At 37.9% G+C, this 26,798-nt stretch overlaps 1 protein-coding gene and 1 pseudogene across 6 annotated transcripts in view; both read right to left on the bottom strand.

The window, feature by feature from the left end:
• Positions 1-22,541, bottom strand: part of DMTF1 (cyclin D binding myb like transcription factor 1) — a 46,079-nt gene extending 23,538 nt beyond the window's left edge. For 3 of the 6 annotated variants that reach the window (XM_059712180.1, XM_059712186.1, XM_059712183.1), the window contains exons 1-6: positions 22,384-22,541; positions 11,237-11,357; positions 9,511-9,627; positions 7,687-7,809; positions 3,372-3,466; positions 437-551 (exon numbers count right to left, since the gene is read on the bottom strand). In XM_059712180.1, coding sequence (XP_059568163.1) covers positions 437-551; positions 3,372-3,466; positions 7,687-7,809; positions 9,511-9,619 — 442 coding nt within the window. In that variant the 5' untranslated portion in view covers positions 9,620-9,627; positions 11,237-11,357; positions 22,384-22,541. Of the gene's footprint in view, positions 1-436; positions 552-3,371; positions 3,467-7,686; positions 7,810-9,510; positions 9,628-9,916; positions 10,026-11,236; positions 11,358-22,383 lie in introns of those variants that run through there. The other 3 variants (XM_059712181.1, XM_059712185.1, XM_059712182.1) reach the window with 3 other exon arrangements.
• Positions 12,585-17,343, bottom strand: LOC132242899 (PIN2/TERF1-interacting telomerase inhibitor 1-like; annotated as a pseudogene).
• Positions 22,542-26,798: the final 4,257 nt, after the last annotated feature.

Genomic DNA, 26,798 nt, shown 5'->3' with positions numbered 1-26,798 from the left:
AAGTTCAAGTTTAATTCAATTGGAAATAAGCCAGTCAGAAAAGATTAAGAATCGTAAGATTTCACTCACAGGTAGGATAAAAGAGTGAACCTCATAGACATAGACAACAGTATGATGGTTACCAGAGGGAGAGGGTTGGGGGTGGAGTAAAGGGAGAAAAGGGCCAAACAGATGGTGAAGAACAATCTGACAGTGGGTGGTGGGCACACAATGCAAAATACAGATCACATATCATAGAAATGTACCCTTGAAAACTGTATGATCTTATTAACCAATGTCAGCCCAATAAATTTAATAAAAATAAAAAGAAAAGCTCAATTACTGTAACTACTTAATCACAATTTTGAAGGTCCAACTCAGAATCCTAATGATTATAAGTTCTTTTTATCTCCATTTTCCCCAGCGGACACTAAAATTCACAGTACATATATCTTACCTTTGTTAGTCAGAGAATCCTTATCTTCTTTAGTTGTAAACCATGCTTGGCTAACTGCTGAAACTTCCTCATTACCCAAGGGAGATATTTCATCTAGTTGCTCATTCTGCAGAATCTTGAAAAGGTAAAAGTATACATTTGTATATTTATATATTTAAATTAGTACATACATACAAAATGGAAATGCTGGGGTTGAGTTATGATTTTTTTAAAAAATATATTTTATTGATTTTTTTACAGAGAGGAAGGGAGAGAGATAGAGAGCCAGAAACATCGATGAGAGAGAAACATCGATCAGCTGCCTCCTGCACATCTCCCACTGGGGATGTGCCCGCAACCCAGGTACATGCCCTTGACCGGAATGGAACCTGGAACCTTTCAGTCCACAGACCAACGCTCTATCCACTGAACCAAACCGGTTTTGGTGAGTTATGATTTTTAATGTCCTCACAGGTAGTTTGCTATGTAAATATTTAGTCATCTGTAATGTAATCTGTTAAATTTAAAGGATTAACAGGCTAAATCAAAAGACATTTTACAAAATTATGGTCTGCTTACTGTTCACTGACAACTTTATGGTAGACAACTTCTAGAGTGTCATAACTCCTACCATCACTAATTTATCCTGTCTCCTCAAAGAATTGTATACTACTTTTTACTATTTTTGCGGCTATACAGTCATTATTGAAAAACGTGCAGTTAAAAAATAATTCACATACCATAAAATTCACCCTTTAAAGAATACAATTCAGTGGCTTTTAGTATACTTATGCAATTATCACTGGGCACATTTTCAATTACATACATACCTAATCTAGCAATTTCTGCAGGAACAAAGCTACTTTTAAGACTTGACCTTGAACTAAAGAGAGCTATAGTGTGAGTGAGGAACAGTTCTGCCATATGAGGTTTGACATTATCACAGGCAGACTGGGATAAGGGGAGAATTACCTGTCTAGTGATCACTCAACCTTGTGCTGTCTCTGGATTGGATCCACTACTAAGCTATGTCACTGGCTGGAGGTACTAACAAAGATTGAACTATTTCTTCAATAAATAAAAAATGAATTTCTAACTTCCACAGGAAATGAAACCCATCTCAGTTGGTAAGAGAGAAGCTATCACTGAACCACAAAAGTACAATGTGTGGCACACCTTTATTGTTACCTGCTTTATTTTTATATTTGATAATTAACATATTATATTCATAAAAGTGTTTTTTTAAAAATCCATGGGCAAGTATGAAAAGTTTTGTAACTCTATGTAGCGTGCATTTTAGACTTTTTTCTTTTAAAGACCAAGAGACCTTTATAAAGTTGAGAATGGAGACAGACTAGACAGATGGTGTCTAAGGCCTCTTGTAATCTGAAGATCATATTACTGCTGAACTTTTAACTATGCTGATTTTCACTAACAGCTAATGTTAATTTTATTAAACATATATTAGAAATTATTAAAAGTTTTTCATTCACTAAAATGGTAATAACAAACCAAGAAGCTAATATTAAATAATAACTCATTAACTCTTTGGAAATAACGCAAACAAAACAACCCTATAACTTGTCTAATTAACATTGCCACTGCTCAATCTTCTAGCTAGGTTGTAAACAAAATTATACGTATGTATAGTTATTTTTATTGCATTGAAAACAGAATGGAAGTGAAGACTTCATAGTCTTTGAACCTGAAATGAATGTGACAAGCCCCATTTTGAAGAAAGGATATGCTCTATTGCTTCAGAGGGCTTGGAAAAAAATTCCTGTCCTAATCACCAGCTGATACCCAAGGGCAGATTATGAGGATCTGCAGCCTATCTCAAAGCCATTTAAGCACAGACTCATGCCTCTGAAAATCCTTTCATTGTGGAACCACTTTGAAGCGCTCCATTGTAAGAGGTTCACAGTGCACCTACATTAGATGTCCTTAGTCCTTGATGTTACTTATCAATTTACAACTATTATACTTAACTGAACAAGGTCACTGAGATGCTTCACATTAGAAAAATAATGGTATAATGTCTCCACTGCCTACTACTTCATTTAATAAAAATATTTTATTAAATGAAGAAATGAAACAAAAGCACAAGCTACTAAACAGAAAGGCACAATCAGCGAGAGATAAATTTATAAGTAAAATAGATTTAAGCTTTAGGCTAAGAAAGCAAAGAATTCTGATTACTTTTGGCAGAAATAACTTGAGACAAAGTAGTTCACATTAAGAGGAAAACAGGCTGATTATAATCCAGCCTCTAAACACATGGTAAAATGTATGTAGTCCTACAAGCACCAAAAGGAACTATAGAACTATAACTACTCTAACTATCTGTAATGACTAGTTTCCACTGACACAAAACAGAGATCATATATAGCCTCTCTAAATCAGTCACTACAGATAACTGCTGGGTAAAACTGCCTCAAAAAGCTTTATATCCCAATCAATATCTCCTATAAAATAAAATTTAAAGTTATTTAACAGCTCAAGTGAGATCAGTCCATGCAGATAATGAATGCACAGGCATCATTTATTTCAATAGACGTGAACCACTCTACAGGGAATGAATTTTAAAATTTTATTTTTGCTTACAATTCTGAGATTCATTATATGTAGGGACTTGGAAACCTGAACGAAGTAATGAATCTTACCCTCAATTTTGTGGTTGCTACTTTGTCAGACAAAATATGTTGACAATATTTTACCACCTAAGGTATGTGTAAAGGATGATCCTCTTGCAGCCAATAAGAAGAGTTGGCCCTGGCTGGGTTGCTCAGTTGGTTAGTGTCATCCTGATACACCAAGATTGTAGGTTTGATCCCGGGTCAGGGCACATACAAGAATCAACCAATGAATGAGTAAATAAGTGAAATGACAAATCAGTGTTTATTTTTTTCTCTCTCTCTCATATCAATTATAAAAAGTAAAAAAAGACTTACTATACCTGGATCTGTGTCACAGTTCCCTCAGTAATCTCATCATCTGCCACTTCTGTGGTTGCAGTCATGGTCACCTCAAAGCTCTGATCATTTTCTGAAACTTCAAGGAAAGGAAAAATTCAATTCTAGAATAGCAATGGCAGGTTCTAATTAGTTTTTAAAAATCCATGGAAAAAATGGGACCATCTAATTTCCTAACACATTCCTTGCTCATATATATAAATATATGTATATTTTATATATATGCATTTAACCAATATTTATTGTGCATATAATACCACAGTGGGTATTGCTGAGTAATTGGAGATAGCAGTGAGCAAAACCCAGCTTTTATGGTGCTTATATTCTAATGGGTTAAACACAAAATGAACATAGTATTATACTGGATGATGATAAGTAGTAAGAAGAAAAATATAAAGAAGGAAAGGGAATGTATTGAAAGTGAGGAAGGGTATTTGAAATAGACTTGGAACAAAGTGAGTAAGGGAGCCAGTCACATAGGTGTCTTGAGAAAGAGCATTTCAGGCAGCGAAAGCTGAGTGCAAAGGCTCTGAGATGGGGAGATGCCTGCATTTTCCCAAGAATAACAAGGAGGGCAGTGTGGCCAAAGCAGATTGAACAAGAACAGTAAGATATTGTGTGATAATTTGTAGGCCACTATAAAGACTTTGGCTTTAACTCTCAGACAGGAAACCAGTGAAAGATTTAGAGGAATGATATAATCTTTTATTGTAATATGATCACTCTGGCTGCTATAGGGAAAATAGCCTAAAGGGCGGCAAGGGCTGGAGTGAAATCAGTTAAGAAGCTAATTCAATAATCATGACAAGAGGCCAGTAGCTTTGACCAGGGTGAAATCAAGTAAGGGTGATTATAGTTCAAATTGTGGAGCCAATAGAATTTGCAGATAAACCAAACATGAGAGAAATGGAAAAGTCAAAGATGATATTACAGGTAGGTTTTTTTAATGTCAGCAAATGGAAAAAATGTACCTGCCAAGAATGAGATAGGGAAGATTGTCGAAGCAAATTTTGAAATTTAGGAAGTTTTAGGAATTCAGTTTTAAACATATTAGTTTGAGACACGTACTAAACATCTAGAGTTAAAAGAAGTTTGGACTGGAATAAATATGGGAGACATCACCAGAGATAGAATTTTAAATCATTAGTTCTAGGGAGTGAAAACAGGAAACAGAAGCAGTCTAAGAACTGAGTCCTGGGGCAGGCCACATGTAGAGGTTTGGGAGATGTGGACAAGTCAGCATAGGAGACTGAGAAGAACATGGGCAGAAATGCAGAGGAAAACTAGAGAAACGTGTTCCCTGGGACCCACATGACAAAATGTTAAGTGGGGAAGAGGGAGTGATAAATATTGTCAAAAACTGTGGATAGATCAAGCAAGACAAAGACTGGGGGGAAAAAAGAACAGTTTTGGTAAAGCGAGACAGGTAAAAGCCTGACTGGCGTGGGCTGAAGGAAGAATGGAAGAAGAAATGGAGGCAATTATTTCAAGGTACTTTCCTCTTAAGGGAAGGAGAGAAATTGGATGGGAGACAGAAGTGGGCTAATGGGACTTTTTAAAGTATTATAATATGTTTACAATGCTAAAGGGAACAATGCTAGAGAAGCAAAAATTGATGTTTCAAAAGAGACTATCAAGAATTGTTGTAACAATGTCAGTGAGTAGGCAAAGGGATAGGATCTAATAAAATGAAGAGCTGGCTGGTCTTAGCTAAGAGAAAAGATAGAATATATGGACATAGATACTTGTAGGTGTGTATCTGTGGAAATGAAAACTTGTAGAAATTATTTTCTGGCTACTTCAATTTTCTCAGTAAAGTAGTAAGCAAGGTTATCAGTTGAGAGTAACGAAGATGGAGAAAGTATTTGAGGTTTCGGGATATATGAACCAGTTACGTCAGAGTGGGATAAAGAAAATCATGGTGAAGTATGTATGGTGTGACTGGCAGGCAACATCATGAGCCCACTTCCAAGATAATGATGATGAGTTTCAAGTGGGATCAGTCAGTTTGCCTGTGCTGTTTTTCTCCCATCAGGTATAGACACATAAGTGGGCAGGTAAATTTAACCAAGGTTGTGGTTTCACCAAAGAACAAATAAGTGAAGGAAGGAAAAAAAGACCTGATGGCAATTCAAGACAGTGATTACAATGACTAATCACGAAAGTGAAATTGGGTAACGAGGAAACAGGATACTAAGTGGAGAAGGAACAAAGAAAAAGTGGTAAGATTAAGGGTGCCAGTGAGGCAAAGGATCACAGGAGTGTAAGAGTATTAGAGGAAGTAAGCTGGCAACATTGGAAGTTGTGGTAGGAAAGCAAAATCTGAAAGAGAAAACAGATGGACTCTAGTTAATAGGTAGCAACAAAAGTGGTAATGGTAGTGAAAAGGCAGTGTGAAGAACAAAAAGAATAGGAGGCTAAGATATTGCAACAATCATCTGAATGAGTAATCACCAAGAGTTATAACTATGAATAGGGAATGGAGTGAATGTGGTGGTAGATGACTGCAAAAATAAGTGGTCAATTAGTGGTCTAGACTGATTACTATGAAAGTTAAGAGGACTTTTAAGACTCAGAAGATGAATTTTATCAGTTTTATAAAGCATGTAAGGAAAATATGAATTTTAAAATTAAATTTTAAGTTAAATCTTTAAAAATATTCACCTCCACTAAGTCCAGCAAATGACTTGTTCACTCAAGCAGTCCAAGATATATAGGACTTCATACTTTTTTGTGACTTTTTTTAAAATATAGAAACTTTACTAAGTTGATTTATCAACATATGTTTTATAAATACAGGAAACATGTAAATACTTCAAGCCTGCTTTTCATGAATTCAGTCTTATTGTAAATATTAGCTTCCAGAATTCCCTGTGTACATGATAGGCTATGACTCAATATCAAGTAGCACATGTATTTTATAACATCCAATTCAGATTAACACCATAAAATAGAACAAAATATCAAGTATAGTTTGAACCTACAATTATGATAAAGGCACTCTAATGAACTAACAAGTTAATAATACTATATTGTATATTTGAAAGTTGTTAAGAGAGATCTTAAAAGTTCTCACCACACAAAAAAAATTCTGTAGCTATATATGGTGATGGATGTTAACTAGTCTTATTGTGATCATTTCACAATATATGAAAATACCAAAGCATTATGTTGTACACTTGTAACTAATATAATGTAACATATCAATTATAGCTGAATAAAAATAATTGTAGCTTAGAAAATGTCTATATAGGATTATGTCTGTAGTACATATAAGTTAATCAAGTTTTAAAGAGGAATCACAACATAATGACAGTCAAATTAGGAATTTAAAAAAATCATGAATTATCATTAGGTGGAAAGATCACTTAATTAGGTCATTTAATTTAATTATAAATAGATTGTTTGTATAGTCACAACTGGAAGCAATATTAGCAACATGAACATTAATACTGTATTAATAAAGTTTCACAGCAAACTGACATAAAAGGGTTTCTTTTCTGTAAATTTAACAAGCAACTAAACTCTAAATACAGAGTATTTACCTATTTGTGAAAACATGATTTTCCACAATGAAAACCTAGTTTCAGTTTTTCCCCGCTGGATAGAGATGTGATTTTGCTTGATGCTGAGTGCAAAAGGAAAGTTCTCAGATATGGCAAGACTCTCCTTTATGTACAAGAGCCTTGTATCCCAACCCCATTAGCATGGACTAAGAAACCCATCTGAGCTTTGTGGGGACACCACATTTCAACAAGATTTCCTATTTTTTGCTAAACAAATTAGAAATATAATCTAACGTTATAGTTGTTGTGTTGTAGTCTTTTGCCAACAGTACCTGAAATATGATACCTTCTTAGAATCCAGTCTACTCTAAATGATCTTGAAATTTAAACATGTTAAAACCTTAGTGAGAAAAACTAATCAGACTCCTATATAACTTCCAGTGTGAAAAAAATTTTATGCTCTATTAACAAAGCAAGAACATACAGACAGCACATTAAAAAAAGTTTGTGGGGGAAAGCTTGATCAGGAAATAAAAATGCTTAAAAAGGCTCTGGTTGGGGTGGCAGTGAGGGGGCAATAATAAAAAAAAGATTAAATTAGACAATATATGTAAAAGCATTTATAATCACTTCTGGAACATATAAGCACTTATTATGTGTGAATTAAAAAGAGGGTTTTTGATGAAATGAAGAGAAAATAATGGGTTTAAGTCTACCTTCAAATGACAACTAAATCTCTTGAAGGCTAAAATTTGATTTTAAAAGAAAACTCTGCTTTTAAATAGTGACTTACGTGGAAGTGCAACAACTGATATGCAAGGAGCAGAATCATCAATACTCTGATCATCCTCAGAAGACAAACAAAGCCTTTTATGCAGAGGTTCAGTACTATCTTCTGAGTCTATTTCATCAGCTTCTGATGAAACAAAACAAAACAAAAATCTCAAAACGTTCAAAACAATGAGGAAAACACAAAATCTTCAAGTAATGACTGTAAAACAATCTTCTTACTGATTTGCTCAGTTAACTAAGTCCAGTTGTACAAGTGGGTTTCCAAACAATATTGCCTTCTCAGTGTCTACTGCAGTACCTACGCTTTTATTCTTATGACAAGGAACTATGACAAAGGTGCCACTTTTTGAACTTCACACTTTTGTGCTGTCAACTATCTGGCTTTCTAAATATTTTATATGTAAAGACAATTCACTCACAAATATTTACTGAGTGCCTACATTGTGCTAAGTGCTTGGAAAAGAACGAGAGACACCCTGACTGTCAAGGAGCTCACAGTATAGTGAAGGAGATGACTAAACTAACAATTTCAAAATAGTGTAATAAGAGCAATGAAGAGGTTGATATGAGCAAAGAGGAGAGGCATTTAATTTAGACTAGAAGTGAAGGGAGGTTTCCTGGAGAAGATGTCTTTAATATGAACAGAGCCAGAGGAAAATGAGTATTATTGGCAGTTGGAGTAATATATGCAGTGACACTGAGATATGAAAAGCTTCAGGTATGTTAGGAAAGTAAAAAACAAGTCATGAACTGCTGGAACATGGATAAGTGAAATGTGGCAAAAGTGAGTCTGAAAGGAAAGATGAGATGATGGGAGGCTATGTGCCAAACTATTCTAAAAACCATGGCACGCTTGAAATACCTTCTTACACTGTTGAGTATCATGACCAATGTCTTCGTAGTTTAAAAGAATAGAGGTGGGAAACTGGTTAAAGGCTGTTAGAGCCACCCAGGTGAGAAATTGAAATAAGAAAGGAGGACTTGAGAAGAGAGGAGGGAATTGATTTAAGAAACAATTCTATCAACAAATCTTCATGATAGAATGAATGTGGGAGATGAGAGGATTATTCCTACTTGTATTTATGATCTAGGAGACTAAAACAAATGAAATTGATTGAGAAAGGAAAAAAGAACTAGGTTGGGGGATTCTGTGAAAGAATTCAGTTTGGCACATGTGACATTAAAAGGTGCCTCTGAGAAACGGACAATTCATAACAGTAAGAAGTTTGAATCATTTTAATACGTAGGTGGTAGTTAAAACAGAAAATTTGAATGACATAACCTAGGGATTAAGTATGGAGTGAAAAGAGAAGACTAAATTTAGGTTGAGCAAAGATGAACTTAAAGCAAAAGAAACAATAAATTATACACAAGAAATAGGTAGAGAAAAATCACAAACCCCAAGGCTGTTGAATCTTGAGTCATTACACATGATCACAGTAAATCTTACTCAGTCACATAAAATTCTCTAACACAGGTTCTAGCAAAAAATGTTCATTTATTTTATTGGCATGACTATACCTATATATTCTAATGTACCACATATACTCTTCATGAGGAAGTTAATCCATCATTATCTTAGGAGGCTCAACAGATTTTACTAATAAAACAGCTACTCATAAAAGTTAAAATTCATGGTAAATTAGAAAGTATACCAAAGGGATATTTTTAAAATATAAAAATTAAGATTAATTCACGAATCAAAGAGATAACCTCCTTTCCTACGGTCCTGACCTAAACCGCCCAGATGGATAACAGAGATCAAAGGTGACATAAAATCGAGAAATCCAGAAAGATTCACAATTATGCCTGCAAGTTCTCCTACCATTCTGAGGGCAATGAAGAATGAGGTTCCCGTCTGTGTCCCGAGTCAAAGTTACAGAGTTCACAGTTTCTACTGTTACTGTGTCAGAATCCTCTTCAACTGTGCTCATACTCAAATCTGTACAAGAACATATTTCAGATTAGGATTAAAAAAATTATTTCCAAATATGAACTTAAAGTAGCCCTCTAATTTCCCCATCTCCCCCTGCAAAACCCCCACACTTTGTATCTGCCTACAGTGTTCTTTATGTGAAACTGCAATGCCAGTTCAGATTTCAAACCGTTTTTCAAAAGTTTATAACCATTATTTAGAATTAGATATAGCTCTGGCTGGTGTGGCTCAGCTGGCTGGGCGTTGCCCTGAGCACTTAAAAGGTAACCCGTTCAATACCCAGTATTCAACATGCCTGGGTTGCAGGGTCGATCCCCCCCAGTAGGGGGTGTGCAGGAGGCAGCCAATCAATGTTGTTCTCTCACATCGATGTTTCTCTTTACCTTCCTCTCTCTCTGAAAAAAATCAATTAAAAAGTAGAATTAGATATAATAATCTATAAGAATTGACTGCTATGATTAAAAACCTACAGTATTCACTTTTTAAAGAAATGTTTTTACTACATGCAATTAAAGTTGTCATGTCAGCAAATCTCACCACTTTTTATTTATTTTTAAAAAAATATATTTTATTGATTTTTTTACAGAGAGGAAGGGAGGAGGACAGTTATAAACATCGATGAGAGAGAAACATCGATCAGTTGCTTCCTGCACACCTCCCACTGGGGATGTGCCCACAACCAACGTACATGCCCTTGACCAGAATCGAACCTGGGACCCTTCAGTCCACAGGCCGATGCTCTACCCACTGAGCCAAACCGGTCAGGGCAAATCTCACCACTTTTTAGTTATTTTTTATTGGCAGCTTTGTGATATATTTAAATGTACTTAACTTCTGATTCTTTAGTACAAAATTCATTAAAGCGTTTATCTTAATCTAAGAATTACTTCTCCAAAACACTTTTTACAAGTAATTAAGCTCTGTTATTATCTGACAGGTAGGAACACTAAATAATTCTTTTAAAGTTTTTTTTTCATTAATATTAAACAAGTGCATACATCCATCATTGATCAAACTGCTTTTCTAACAGAGATGGAGCCATGCCTTCTTCTGAAATAGAGAACTGTTTTTGTTTAAACTGCTATTTCATACATATAATATTTTCCTTTTGTGCAGACAGACTGATCAACCTTAGAATACAGTATTCATGCTTGACAGGGGGAATTTTATTGAATTTTTATCAATAGCCGAGTTGAACTCTTCAGGCTTACCTTATAATATTTAATGAAGTTCTTGCCTCAATACTCAATTTTGGTCTTGTCCATGTACTTTTTACCAATTATCATAAGAAAGGGGACATAAGCTTTGATGTACACTAAATGATTCACACATTATTTGGCTTTTATACACAGGATATTATTAGTGTGTTCATGTATTTACCATTTACACTATGCACTTCCCCCAGGCAGAATAACTTAGGATCTACTAACATTTACATGGTGAAGACCCAGTGAGATTCACTAAAGTTTTATTATACAAATTACTGTTTTAAAAGGATATCATTCATTTTACAATGGTAAAGATGCCATTCCCATATTAAAGTGGAAATCATGATCTAGTTATGATTAAAATTTGCAGTCATGAGGTGAGGTCCTCAGAACAAAGGCAGGCTTACCTAGAAAACAGATGAATCAGCTATATCCCTTCCCACAGAATCAAGTCGCCTTCCCTTAGCCACCAGCATCACTTTCATGTTATCCAGACTGTTTTTCCCCCATGCTCCTATAGCTGCAACACTGAAAAAATAACAGCATTACACAATAAGTCTTGTAACTACACTTGTGTGCTAGCAGTATGCTGATGACACTAGCCTCATGTGTTAGGTCAACTAGAAAAATGACAAAACCAGAATTCTTAGACCTTTAGGAAATTAGCCTCTAAAAGTATTCCCAGTGAAGGGCAGAAATGATGAGATTCTGATGCCCACTGAGTTAATTCAAAGGCAGCTTCTCAACCCATTTGTCCCTCATCAGGCAGTCAAACATTCTTGGAAAAAACAGGTTTAACTGTTAATGGTTCTATGAATTACAGACTAGTCGGTGATGGCGAACCTTTTGAGCTCGGCGTGTCAGCATTTTGAAGAACCCTAACTTAACTCTGGTGCCGTGTCACATATAGAAATTTTTTGATATTTGCAACCATAGTAAAACAAAGACATATTTTTGATATTTATTTTATTTAAATGCCATTTAACAAAGAAAAATCAACCAAAAAAATGAGTTCGCGTGTCACCTCTGACACGTGTCATAGGTTCGCCATCACTGGACTAGGTACATATAACATGACCCAGAGTGTACATCAACTAATACAGTACCATAAATCTGACCAGTATCTTTTCTTTATAACAATTAATACCAGGTAGCATTTGAGATCTCGCTCCCAGCATATGTTTATAAGTTTGGCTCAAATAAACTCTTACAGAAATTAAAAAATAATAACTAAACCATTCTTTACATAATACCTATTTCATCTTGAAGCATTAAAAATATATAATACCTGTGAACAATCCTGTCTAGGAATCTGTGGGGGGGGGGGGGGGGGAGGGAGGCGGGGAGGTGGAATCCCAAATAATCAGGCTGGAAAAGGTAAATTACAAGCAAGCTTTTCTTTCTTTCTTTTTTTTTTTTTTTTGTAAATTTTAAAAACATTTTAAAGTAAAAAAAATTAAATTATAGTTGACATACAATATCATATTGGTTTCAGGCATACAACATAGTGATTAAACATTTATACTTGTATAACTTATGAAATGATCACCCCATAAGCCTAGTACCCATCTGACACACAGGTCATGTTTTGGTGAACTCTTCCCATGTGTAGAAAGAATAACGTTTAGATCCAATTAAGAATCATAATTTAATCTACACAATGGATAGGGCTGAAGTTTCATTATCTCAACGAAGGCTGGGCAGTCTTTAAGAAGGGAAGTGGGGACGAAGATGGTAGTGACCAGATTGACAAGCAAGCTTTTCAATGCAGTATGAAACTTACAAAACCTGAAATATTTTTTTATTTTTTCAGAGTCTACAAAGAAATTTGTTTATGACAGCCATGACTTAGAACATTTAAAAGTTCTTCTGGGAATACGATTTGGGGAAAATGTGATGAAAGGGTGAGACTCAGCAATCCATGGGCATGTTAAAAGATGTGCACAAACTCTCTTGGGTGAACTCTGCTCTGACACTAGGCCAAGATGTGTGCCTGACATCTGAGTGGTTGGAAGGCCCTGGCTCAAGATAATTTATTTGGAGCCTTTCTTCTTTTTCACTGGTGCTTCATCTTGTGTGGCATCCATTGCTGCCTCAACTTGCTTTTGTCATTTTTCTTCTCTTTTTTGGACTTTAGTGGTAAGACCTGGTCATTAATTAGGACACACAACCCTCTCCATCCTCAGAAGTGTCATAGTTCTCATCCCAATAAGGGTCTCTAACCCGCTGCTCAACTTGGTCTCTTTTTTCCTTAGTTCTGAGTTGGGTGTAATTTTCCACATTTATCTTTTGCCTTTCTTTCCTTTCCCCTTTTGTCTCTGAAACGTAAGGCCCTGCAGCCATGACCTGTGGCTTGTTCTTTAGCTCTGCCAGCTGCTTGGCAAAGTACTCCTGGATGGCTAAGGCACTTGTCACAGTGGAGGTTTCCTTCCCATCTGGAGAGCAGGACTGGAATCATCCTTAGGAATCTTCTTACTCTGTCTTTTCCCAAAAATGCAGTCAAGATCTGTTTTGCTCCGAGATGACAGATCCTTCCCTTTTGTCAATTTCTTATAGTGAACATGGGTTTTTGGAGATTCGGGACTTTTCTTCAAGGCTGGAAGATTTCTTTTCCTTGTTGTCTGAGGAGTCAGCATGCTGTTTCCAGTCCATGGCAAGTGTTCAGTTCGGCCAGAAGCTGGTTAAAATCATCCTGATGAGCAATCCAGGTGGTTATTTTTAACTTGAACTTTAATATGACCTGTGGCTCCTTGCTCTTAAGACCCTAAACTCTTTCCTTTAGACCACATCATCTTTTCCAGCATGCTCTGGTCAAATATGGAATCATTACTCCCTGTGGTGTTTCTCGGATCCATAGCCCACTTCTGCTTCGCCTGACACTCAGCCATCACTGACATGTCACAGAGCCTGTGACGAGTGGTCCTCTGGACCTAATCAACAGGAGCTATGGAGCAGACAGCTAACAGAGAAGTTAGGGAAATTATTGGTTTTTTTAAAGGTTTCTTTCAATAATAGGATTCTTATCTTTGTCCCAAAGGGTCAACCAAAAGTTCAAAAGCACAGCAGGAGTTGAGGTTCAAGGGGGATAGTTATATATGAGAATTGCTGGACATAAATAAGTCAGCAGTGAAAAAGGTACCGACCCTGCTAGAGAAATCTTCAGTCAGCTATTATATTTCATGCTGTCCTTATTTCTGAATCCATTAAATATTTTTTAAAGCTGGTTTGTAAGTAATACCTACTGCAGAAGATGGAAAAATAGAAATGTTTTAAAAAAGCTAAAATCATCTATAAACTTACCAAAACCAGAGTTCACTGTCTTTGGTGTGTGGGTGTGAGAGACAAGACTACAGTGGATAAGCAATTTTATATCCTGCTATTTGGAGTTCATTCATATTGAAAAGTGTGAAGGAAACCATGGTTAAGATTTAACTGAAGTTTCCTGTATCATTTAAAACTGTCACTGTATAAAAAAATATATTATTTAACAATTACCCTATCACTGGACATTTATGTTGTTCCCAATTTTTCATTTCCTTAAAACATACTGAAACATTTATTACATACTCTATTTCCTTAAATAGTAATTAGTGAAAATTAATTTTAAAAAAAGAAAATAAATGAACACCTAAATCACATTACAATCTATTTTCCAGAAAGGTTGCACAAATTTATATCCCAATCATTGAGATATAAACTCTGTTTCTGGTAACCTTGACAGTATTTTTATTTAAAAAGGAACTACAAAGCAAAAAGAGCACAACTGCTTATTTGATAGGTACAAAATGGTTACTGGTTGAGCATTTAATGAAAGTCATCTTGGGACCCAAGTTAATCTAAAGCTTTAGGGAAAAAAAACACACAAAAGTAGATTAGAGAAGACATGGTGAGAAAGTAATACAAGGAAAAAGGAGTATGAAATAGCTAGATGAAAGAAGGCACCGTTATACCTGCTATTGGAAAGTAGAAGGTTCCCATGAAATCTTTAGTAAGGTGAAATGGTTAAAGCAAAGCAATTACCTACCATTAATTTACAGGAAAAAATTTTTGCGCTTTCCCAGACCCCACAAATAATCTACCAAATCATACCAAATACAGGCATACCTTGTTTTATTGTGCACCGCAGACATTTTTTTAAAAACAATTGAAGGTTTGTAGCAACTATGTTGAGCAATTTGATTGGTGCATACTTCTGCAGTCAAGTATAAACATAACCTTTATATACACTGGGAAAATAAAATGTGTGCCTTGCTGTGCCGCAGTGGTCTCAAATGGAATCTGCAATACCGCCGGTGTATGCTTGTACACTTAAGAATGTCCAGTGTTACACTAAGTGTCAACAGCCTAACCAGCTCTTGGGCTTTTTAACACCTTAGGACACATCTTGCTAACGGATGCACAAAATAGAGATAATGCACAGATGCTCACACTGTTTTAAGCTATGGCGGCTTGATGCTGAGATGCTACATTACTTGAAGAGACATCACTTGCAAGCATGTGACTATAAGCCAACCAACTGATTAATAGCAAAGTTTTTAAGGTGGGACTTGATTTGAAAGGAGGCTGGATAGAAGATATAATTTGGAGGCAGTGTTGATAGAATTTGATGAATGAAGATAAAAAGAATGGGAGCTATTTCAAAGATGATTCTTAGGGGGGGTTGGGGGAGGGGGAGGTCAATGGGGGAAAAGACATGTAATACTTTCAACAATAAAGGATTAAAAAAAAGATTCTTAGGCTTTTGGCTTAAACAGCTGAGTGAGTTTGGAGACTCTAAGAATATATTTCATTAAATATTTTTATTACTGTTGGTATTAAAGATATGAGGCATCCAAATGAAGATGTCAAGTTGATAGTTGGAATTCAACAGGTGTGAATTAGACCTGTAAATGTGAGTTAGAGGGATCCAAATTGTTTTAAAGATCACCTAGGGAGGTTAGAGAAGACAGTCTAGCTTCCAATTCTGGAACACTCTAACAGTTGTAAGTCAAGTGATGCATAAACAAACAAAGGAGTCTGAAGAGGACCAACCAGTAGTATAGGATGAAAACTAATAGGTGTGATGCCCTGGCCAATGTGTCTCAGTTGGCTGGGTGACGTCCAATGCATCAAAAGTTTGCTGGTTTGATTCCCAGTGAGAGCACATGTCCGGGTATCAAGATTGGGGGCATAAGAGGCAGCTACTCTCACACATCCATGTTTTCCCCTATCCCTTCCCTCTCTAAAAATCAACAAAATTCTTAAAACGAAAACTAACAGGTGCTAAGAGGCACATGAGTGTTTTTCAAGGAGCATCAAGTAGTCAACTGTGTTAAATAGGACTGCTTTGAGGATGACTATCTGATCTGGCTATATGAAGGACATTGGTGACCTTAAGGTAAGCAGTTTCAGGTAGTGGAGACAGAAGCCATATTGGAATACACAGAGAATTGGAAGTAGGGAAGACAATACAAACAGGTCTTTTACGGGGTTTAGCTTTCAAGGTAAGTAGGGTGAGAGAATACTAGCTACCATAATGTTAAGACAGATGTTATTTAGAAGAGCATATCTGTCATTCTGATTCGGCCAGAGTGACTGAGAAATGTTGGGTGAATAAACTGATTTAAGATAGTAAGGTACAAAGTTTAGTATTTTAATACCTTGTATTCTAATTCATTATACACGAAATTGGACTGTTCCCCATTTGATTTATCAGGGAAGTATGTCAGGAAGATCTCCAAATCTGTAATAAAATTTTGGTCCTCTTTGGGGCAAATAAGTACACACCACCAGTCCATTTAGATCTTCCTTTCTCTGTCACTAAGTTATAGTTATACCACACGTGCTATTTTTACCCTAGAAATAAAAGAGAAAAAAGGTAATAGCCATTTTAACTGGTGAAATGGTACTCTGGTCATGTTTCTATCACTCGGTGGCTATATTAAACAGAAAAAAAATACCCTAATAAAATCAAGGAAATACCTGAAATATGGTACAAAACATTTACAATGAAGTATTTACATATATTCGCATTTAAATGAGAAATGTAAGCTTTTATAACATCCAATGAACAAGATGACACTACTTAATGTAGAACAAAAAGAACTCTTGGATATGTTAACACAGAATTAAAGAAATGAATCCTTCATCCTACTCTATTATAGTATTGATGTAAAGCTTTTATTAAATGGATTATTTTATGTATCTCCACCTACATTAATTATTCTGATTTTCTAGGTAATTGACATATATCTTCTAAAAACTAGAACCAAAAAAAGTGATATTTCTTCCTAGCTTTGGGATTAGTTCTGTAGATAAATTTGTATCAATCAGTTCCCAAGCACAGTACAAGTACAAGGGTAGATTCTATTAGTGAAGATCATGAGAAGCACAGATGTTTTACTACCCCTAGGTGCTTGGAATCTAGAGGCCCGATGCATGAAAATTCATGCACTGGAGGTGGGGTGGGGGGTCCCCTCAGCCCACCTGCCCCCTCTCACAGTCCGGGAGCCATTAGGGGCGGGAGGCAGGAGGCGACCCCGTGATCAGAGGAAGCTATGCCCCCATCACACCTCTGCTGCTGCCACTGCAAGCCTCAGGCGGCCCTGGGCAGCTGGGCAGCCAACATTCGAGGTTTGCCTGCACCTCAGGCCGGCCCTGGGCAGCTGTGGGGCTGAGGGCAGGTCCAGCTGCACTGTGCGCTTGCCACCCCCCAGCTGGGCTGAAAGGACTGTGGAACTCTGGTGGCAGGTGCAAGGAGGGGCCGGACTGCCCCTCAGGGCTGAGGGGACTGGGCGCTGCCATCTTTGTGACAATTTGCATATTCCCTCTTTATTAGATAGGATTGAAAAACAGGATAAGGCTACATGGTGTGAAAAACAATCACTCTAAGATACTTTCATAAGGGGAAATCAAGCAAGCTTCAGAATATATAGCACTAGAATTTTACTGATGAGGTAAGAATTAAAAACCACTAGCTAAAACACAGTTTGGGGCATATTTCAACTAATAAGACAGTAAGGACCCATTTAGTTTTCAGATGTCTTTTTTCTGACCCAACATATTAGCAGAAATTACTCCTGTAACTTTTCTGTGATGATCACCCAAGTCTTTTATTCATGTATTAACATGCCTACTTAAAAAATTTTTTTTTACAATGAGATACTATTGTCACATCTTTTATAATTCTTTTTGCATTAGGATCCTTTTCCAATATTACTACTTACTCTGTCACAGCATTTTTAATGAATACAAAGCATCTCAATTTACCTAACCATTAACCTATTAATGAACATTTTTGTTTGAGGTCTTGCTATTATAAAGACTCCATATTGACCATCATCATACCTATCATTGCATATAATGAACTAGAGGCCCGATGCACGAAATTCGTGCAAGGGGCTCGGCCCTTGCAGCCTCAGCTTCGTCCAGGTCGGTCTGGAAGGTCGTTCAGCTGTCTGGTCTAATTAGCATATTACGCTTTTATTATTATAGATTCCTTAGGAAATGTTTGTAAGGTGATTTCCTTAGTAATGTATAATAATCTAAAAGATGTGTTTTAAGTTATTTTTATTTTGAAAAAGAACAGATAAATTCCTATATCCTGAACACATTTACATAGAGGGGTGTAAACAACAACAACAAAAAGACAAAGCCACAAAAATAAATCTTGAATATTGACTTTATTCAAGATAGGAATAGGGGACATGTCCTACTTGAAGTTGAATGCTTTGGGCTATGGTCCTGGGCCCCAAGGGATTTGCTCTTCGGGGTGCTTTGTGGAAGTTTGAGAAGCAGAGCTATAAATGAACATAAAACATACTGAATTAAGGTACCTAATTAATGCTCATTATAGCTTGGTTTTAAGATGGTAAAATATGACCGTACGCCATATAATCAATAAAGATGTTAATGGAGTTTATTATAATATACTTTAATTGCTTAAGATGTTGACTTCAATTATCAACTATTGAAAATAGTATCATTATTTAAGAGAATTACTTGATAGTATTACAAGTAATGTAATTTTATAGCATTTTATATCTGGTTTGGCAATAAAATCTTATTGCTTATTAAAAACCAAAAATGTTATTTTTCACCCAGTGCATGACTTAAGAGTTTATAACATGTACTTGACTGCATTTTAAGATTTCATCCATTTAAACTGAGCACTTGATGCAAAGCAGCATCAAAAGATCTTTAAAATACATCAAATTATCACTATAGTCTTGATTTACACAGAAGTTAATTTTTAAAATGCATTTCCTCCACAGACACTAAAATACTCATAAGCAATACATAAACTCAATGAGCATTTTCCTGTTGTTAAAAATGCCAGGCAACACAACAATGTACATAACCAAAAAAAAAAGGGTGGGAGGGGGTAACATTTCAAACAAATAAAATTATTCACAAAGGGCTCTTCAGTGTGCTTTTTCCTGACAACTTCTTTCTGGTATCCAGTCACAGAATGGGCTATCCATTCACAAATGTAAAAAAAAAAAAGCAAACTTCATAAACAGGTTCTTTCTTTTATTTAAATTTATTGTTTACCTTTATAGAATCAAAGCATAAACAAAACCTATTTGTGATTTCCATTACAAAAATTCTCTTCATAAAAGGAAAAAAACATGAAAAAAGAGGGAGAAATGATATGAATGCAAACAAACACTACATACATTTCCTAACTAACTATTTTATATTTAACACAGCAACAGACTGATCACTTTCTCAGGTCATTTCATATCATTTAGGGATAGAAAAAGATGTGGAGCTGAAATTGCAAAGCATTCAGAATAATTAGGGAATTCCTTTTTTTTTTTTAGATGGGAAAATAAAGTGCTAAAAGTGATGGTGATAAGAGGAAACTGAATATTAAAAGAAAACTCCATTTTGAGAAGGCAGCCTTCTATATAATACTTAAAAAAGTGGAACTCTTCCTAAACTTTATCAAACCTAAAGGTTTGATGTCTCTGCAACACATACTTTCAAAACACTTCCCAACCCCCTCAATATTTTAACATTTATGTGCCAGGTTGTGAATCTCTAAGGACATTTGTTTCACATTGTCTTATTCGTCTTCACAAGTGTTAAGCCAATGTACTTCAAGGTGCAGGACAAAAGCAACTGTTCAGAATAATAAGATGTTATTTTCAGAAAAAATTTATTACATCACTAATAAAAATTAAGGTCTAAAGGCTTTGGAGAGAGAAAGTGAGCAGAAAGATAAGCATGACTCCTGGCTAGTTTGGCTCAGTGGATAGAGCACCAGCCTGCAGACTGAAGGGTCCCGGGTTCGATTCCGGCCAAGGGCACATGCCCGGGTTGCAGGCTCGATCCCCAGTGGGGGGCGTGCAGGAGGCAGCCGATCAATGATTCTCTCATCACTGATGGTTCTATTTCTTTCTCTCTCTCTCTCTCTCTCTCTCTCTCTCTCTCTCTCTCTCTTCCTCTCTGAAATCAATAAAAATATATTCAAAAAAAGAAAGATAAGCATTATATGGGAAGGACTAGTTTTGCTGTTCTTATTTCAATACTAACTAGTAACACTTAACCTTACAAATACATACAGTTATCTCTCCTGCTGCCTTGAAGTGAAATGAGGTAACCTTTCTCCATCTTAAAAAAAAAAATCGAAGTATGCATGTAATGTCCAGTACTTGCTGATTAACTGTTGATGAAGACAGGGCAATAGCATTTTGGCTCCACCATCTAGCTCAACTGCAATCGATTAAAGAGATTCATGCTGAATATGCAGGTCTAGATCAGCCCCCAAAATCACATTTTGGGTGAGCCTATCAACTAAAATAGTAAAAAAAAAAAAAAAAAAGTTTGGTGGTAAATAAAAGCACCTAGTATATATGGGAGTTAAAATAATCAGATAAAATCACCACAAAACATGAAATGTACTTTCCCCAAAACTTTAACAAAGAATGTCTTTTTCAGAAAAAAGGAAAAAGTTTGATCTCACACCAGCTTGTTTTTATTCTTAAAAACATTCAGTCTGACCATTTTCGTAACATTAAGAAACACAACTTTCCTAAATCTTAACCTAATGTAATAAAATCTTATCCCTACTACACAGTCATAGTAAAAAGCTACACTCTTAGGCGTATTATCACCAGAGTCGAAACATGGAAGTGCTGGTAGATTACTCAAATGACTAAAAAATAACAATAATAACGCACGGTTATTTGAAACACACATTTAAAAACCAGCTCATTCAGAAAGCATCTCAAGCAATGAAAAAATACGAAAATCCTTAACTGGGAAAAAAAAAATAGATTCTGTTTGTAAAAATTTGCAACACAATGGAAGAATATTTTCTCACTTGGACCGCAACTTAAAAACGGTTAAGTGGTTAACTGTCTCTCAATAATTAAAGGTATGATTATTAGTAAAAGAGGGGAAAAAACCCCCAAATGTTGTTATTCTGCGCGTACAACGCTGCTGAGACGGCAATGCCGGGCAACACGCACCGTGCTGGCTGCTCCGACACGAAGCCTCGCCCGCTGTCGGGGGGGAGGTACGGGACCACGAATCGAGTCAGGAAAACCGCCCCACACTGACCCCCAAATTCAATCGGGGACAGGCCGGGGGTCCTGGGCCCGCTTCGTAGCATCATCGCCCTCCCGTCGTCGACACCGAATGCTTTTGCTCTAAAAACACCTGCTCTATCACCATTCATCCCGCCGCGCAGACAGGCACCCGGACCCCTCTCGGACCTACGCCGGAGACCGGGCTAAAGACACCCCATGTCCCTCAAGAGACACCCCACGTCTATTTCAAAGGACACATGACATTAAAAAAAATTCGAACCCTCCCTCGGACCTGGGCAGATGCTGACAATTGCTACTTGCCGAGGCATCGCACGGTTCCCCGGTCGGTTCGGACCGTCTGCCCGTCACCCGGCCCACGCCTCCCCTTTTTAAAAGAAGGGGACTCCGGCCGACAGAGACAGTCGGAACCCCGATCCCCTCGGGCCGGGCCACGGAGAGGCGAGCGAGCGTGAGTCCGAAAAGACGGGAAGAGACATCTAAGACGCAAACGGGGTGAAAAAGGAAAAATCAGGGGGGTGGGGCGAGACCCACCTCTTCATTGAGCCTCCTAATCCTACAAACGAAAAGGTACCAACCACAACAAAAAGACAGAAAGGCGAGCACCACAGATACAAGGAAGGCTTCCCGACTCCCCGCATTCCCCGGGCCCAATTCCCTCCGCAGATCCCGGCCCACCCCACCCCCAGGGGTCCCGGCGCCATTTAGCTCCTCCGAAGCCGCCGCCATTTTCCGCCCCTGCCGGGTCGCCGCGGTGCCTCGGCGGCTGCTGGTGACTCTCCTCTGCAGCCGGAGTCGCCGCCACAGGCCCGGCCCCGAGAGGGAGGCCCCGGCCTGAGCGTGCGGGGACGGCAGCTTCAGCGTCACCAAGGCCCGGCTCCCACCCCGCCCGCGGTGCCCGGGGGCCGGCAGCTGGCGCCGGCCGGCGGGAGCAGGCGGGCAGCAAGGGGGCCGGACAGGCTCCACTGGGCGGAGCGGCCCTGGCGGCCGTTGGGACCTGAAGGTTCCATCGCACTTACTTCCTGTTTTGGGTCCGGGCACTTTGGAAGAACCAGGATGAAGGCTCCAAAAAATACCAGGATGGAGGAAGCAGCCACGGGCAAGAGTGGCTACAGCTGGAGTAAGCGAGCGCGACGAGCCACCGGAAACGGAGCTACGGCCGCACCCCGCCTCTAAGCCCCCGCCCGCTCCCCCCGCCCGCTCTCCCTTTCCTCGGGCGGGCCCTGCGAGCCAGGTGCTACGTCACTTCCGGCAAAGTGGGCGCGCGAAAAAAGGTCCCGGGTTTGTTGGAGTTGCAGACCAGGTCCGTGGTCGGCTGTTCTCTTCCTCTCGTCATACTAGGGAAGACTCCGTGCCGATTACCTCGCTGCTGCTGATATAATGGAGGCAATGGAGCTTCCCCCCCGCCGCCCTGTTTTGTGCAACTGTGGCCCTTCTGGTTTCGGAGAAAGTTGGGCCCCGCGCGCAGGCCCAGTTTCATCATTCTGCGGGGCTCGGAGCGGAGGAAGCTGCAGGTCGGGACGGCTTGGAAGCGGGGTCTGAGTGCAGAAGAAAACCTGAAATTGGGTGTCTGATCTTCCCCTTTGGTCGGCTTGGCAGGAGGCGCTTTGCCGGCGTAGGCGCTTACAGCAGATGTCACCTATTGGGACGTCTGTTGCAATTCGTGGGGACATATACCCCGTCTGGGTGTAGGAAGACGCCGCTGGTCTGAAAGCACGGCTTTTCCCCTAAATCTCAGAGAAGACGCGTAGTCGGCCCCGCCCCCAGGCCAGTCTTTAAGAAACTTCGTGAGACCCAGGCAAGGATTTTTTTTTTTAGAGTTCCGAGGCTTTGGAAAAATCGAAAGATTGTGTGTTCTGAACCCTGTTACTGCCCTGATGATTCTGACCTCATTTTACTTGTTTATCAAACTAGCTTTATTGTACTCTGCTCTCCCTTATCGACTGGGAGTGTAGGAGCTTAAAAGTTAGACTTCACCGAAATAATGGCATCCAACAGTTGTGTGCAGACGCACGCTGCATGGTCACAGCGGGGATGGAGTCGCTGTCAGTTGTAAAAGTCAAACGAAGGGCCATCAGGAATGACACGTGGGCAGTTTCTTGTGAAATGAAAACATGTTCTTACCATATAGTCCAGCAATCACACTTCTTGCTATTTGCACAAAGGAGTTGTAATGTTATGTCCATCAAACAACCTGCACACAGATATTTACAGCAACTTTATTCATAATTTCCAAAACATGAGCGCAACCATAATATGCTTCAGTAGGTAAATTCATAAACGGTGGTACATTTATACAAGGGAATATTAATGCTTTTTTTTAAAAAAAAAAGCTATCAAATTATGAAAAGACTTGGAGAAACTTTAAATGCATATTACGAAGTGAAAGAAGTTACTGTATAATTCCAACTATATGACCTTCTGAGAAGGCAAAACTATGGAGATAGTGAAAAGACCAACAGTTGCGGGAGTTGGGGGCTGGACAGAGGAGCAGGTAAGGCGCACAGGATTTTCAGGGCAGTGCAGTGATTCCCTATGATCAATAATGGTAAATGCATGTTATTGTGCATTTATCAAAACCCATAGAGTGTACCATACCAGTGAGGAACCCTAATGTAAACTATGGACTTGGGTGTTCATGATGGGTCAGTGTGGGTTCACGGTTTGTAACAAATGTACCACTTTGGTGCTGAATGTTGATAATGGGGGAGGCTATACATGCGATGGTGGTGGGGGTGTGTGGGGGGGGGATAAGTATATAGAAAATATCTATACTTTCCTCTCAATATCTCCCCCCCCCCCCAATTTTATAGTGGATCTTAAACTACTCTTTGAAAAGACTATCTTGAAAAAGAAGTATGAAAGAGCTTAAAAAAGACGGAATTTGAACAACGGGAGCCAACATTCTTTTGAGAGCTTATGTGTCAATTATGCTTTACATGTATTACACTCATTTAGTATTTGCAAGCCCAAAATGTGTATGTACAGTTATGACTAAAGAATCCCGTTTTAGATAAGAACCAGAAAGAAGTGAAGGAATATGTCCAAGAGCACACAGCAAATACGTGGTAGAGTTGGAATGGAAGCCTCAGCTCTAGAGCCTATGATCTGGACTACCCTTCTGAACCGCACAAAATACACGTTGGCAAGTCTTTTTATAATGAAAACAAAGTATTACAACCAGTTTTCACAGTTTAAACCAGCGGTTCTCAACCTGGGGGTCGCGACCCCTTTGGCGGTCGAACGACCCTTTCACAGGGGTCGCCTAAGACCATCCTGCATATCAGATATTTACATGACGATTCATAACAGTAGCAACATTACAGTTATGAAGTAGCAACGAAAATCATTTTATGGTTGGGTCACAACATGAGGAACTGTATTTAAAGGGCCAGAAGGTTGAGAACCACTGAAATGGAAGATGGACATGTTTGCCTAACTTTCAAAAATAAATGCCAGAAGCAGCAATTTATTGCATCCAACTTTATTACCAATTTGTGGTACTTTCTGCATCCTACTGTAGTTATGACATATATAATTCAGTTTTAAATGAGTACAAAAGTAATATATATGTAAGCAAAACCATGAGTCAGGATAGAGTTGTGGTATTGATGTTGGAATCAGACCTGATTGTGAATCTTGATTTCACGGCTTAGTAGTGAGTATGGCACTTTACTTCTCTAAAGCTTCATTTGCTTTTGAAAAATGTAACAACAAAATTTATCTCCCAGAATAATGAATTCAACATGCTTTGCATAGAGCCTGACATGTTTTAAGCACTTTAAAATGGAAACTAGTAAATTTCTGACCCAGAAAAGCAATTTAGCTATTCAAAGAGCAGTTGTAATGAAATAATCACATATATAAAATTATTAACATTTATGAGGAAGTGATTCCTAATTAGCCACATTTTTCATAAAGCATAACCATATAGGATTATTTTCACTATGGCATAGAGAGTGATATTTAAATTATAGTCTGGCTGCCCATTCTATTCTGCACAATCTTAGGTCAGCCTGTACTCAGCGGTTAATTCCCTAAAAAAGTCAAGTGCATCCTCTTAATTCTCCCTTCCTGGTGAGTTTCATAACTGCCGTTTCCCAAGGACAGTTCATATTTCCTTGAGGAGGACAAGTGTATTTTAATATTGGTTTAATACATAATTTAAAAAGTAAATTAAACTTTATGATAAAAACTAAGTGGGTATACAGGAAATGTACCTCAACTTAATAAAGGCCATATATGACAGGCCAACAGCTACCATCATACTCAATGGTGAAAGGCTAAAAGCTTTTCCTCTGAGATCAGGAACAAGAGAAGGATACCCACTTTCACCACTTTTATTCATCCTAAAGACGCCATAAAAAAAAGCTTAGAGCTAATTAACATATTCAGTAATGTTGCACACTACAAAATCAATACACAAAAATCTGTTGCATTTCTATACACTAATAAAAACGTAGAAGAAAATCCCATTTACAATTGAATTAAAAAGCATAAAAGCACCTAGGAATAAATTTAACCAAGGAAGTGAAAGACCTGTATATTGAAAACTATAAAGCAGTAATTAAAGAAATTGAAGAAAGCACAAATAAATTGGAAGATATTCTGCACTCATGAATTGGAAGAATAAATATAAAAATGTCCATACTACCCAAACAATATACAGACTTAATGCAATCCCTATCAAAATTCTAATGGCATTCTTCACAGAAATAGAACAAACACTTTCTAAAATTTGTATGGAACCACAAAATACCCCAAAGAGACAAAGCAATCTTTAAAAGAAGGAACAAAGCTGTATGCATCATGCTCCCTCACGTCAAATGATAGAAAACTGTAGCAATTCAAACAGTATGGTATTTGCATAAAAACACATAACCCTATAAACTCATGCATATATAGTCAACTAATTTATTACAAAGGAGCCAAGACAATACACTCGGGAAAGGGCAGCCTCTTCAATAAATGGTGTTGGGAAAATTGGACAGTCACATGCAAAAGAATGAAATTGCATCACTGTCTTGAACCATACTGTTTTCCATAGTGGCTGCACCAATTTACATTCCCACCAACAGAACACAAGTGTTCCCTTTTCTCCACATCTTCACCAACACTTGCTAATTCTTGTCTTTTTTTTTTTTAATAATCCTGCATGGTGTGGCTCAGTTGGTTGGAAGTACTGAAGGGTAGCTGGTTTAATTCCCGGTCAGGGCACTTGGATTTTGGACTTAATTTCCATTGGGGAGAGTGTAGGAGGCAGTTCACTCTCACATTGATGTCGCTCTCTCCCTCTCCAAAAATCAATACAAATATTAAAAAAAAAACCAGTATGGAGTTCCTCAAAAATACTAAAATAGAACTACCATAGGATCCAGCAATTCCACTTTTGGGTCTTTATGTGAAGAACACAAAAACACTAACTTGAAAAGAT

Source organism: Myotis daubentonii, chromosome 10 (genome assembly GCF_963259705.1).
Source record: "Myotis daubentonii chromosome 10, mMyoDau2.1, whole genome shotgun sequence".
Lineage (NCBI taxonomy): Eukaryota > Metazoa > Chordata > Mammalia > Chiroptera > Vespertilionidae > Myotis > Myotis daubentonii.
Note: the sequence above shows the minus strand (reverse complement) of the source record. Positions and strands in the feature narration are given on the sequence as shown.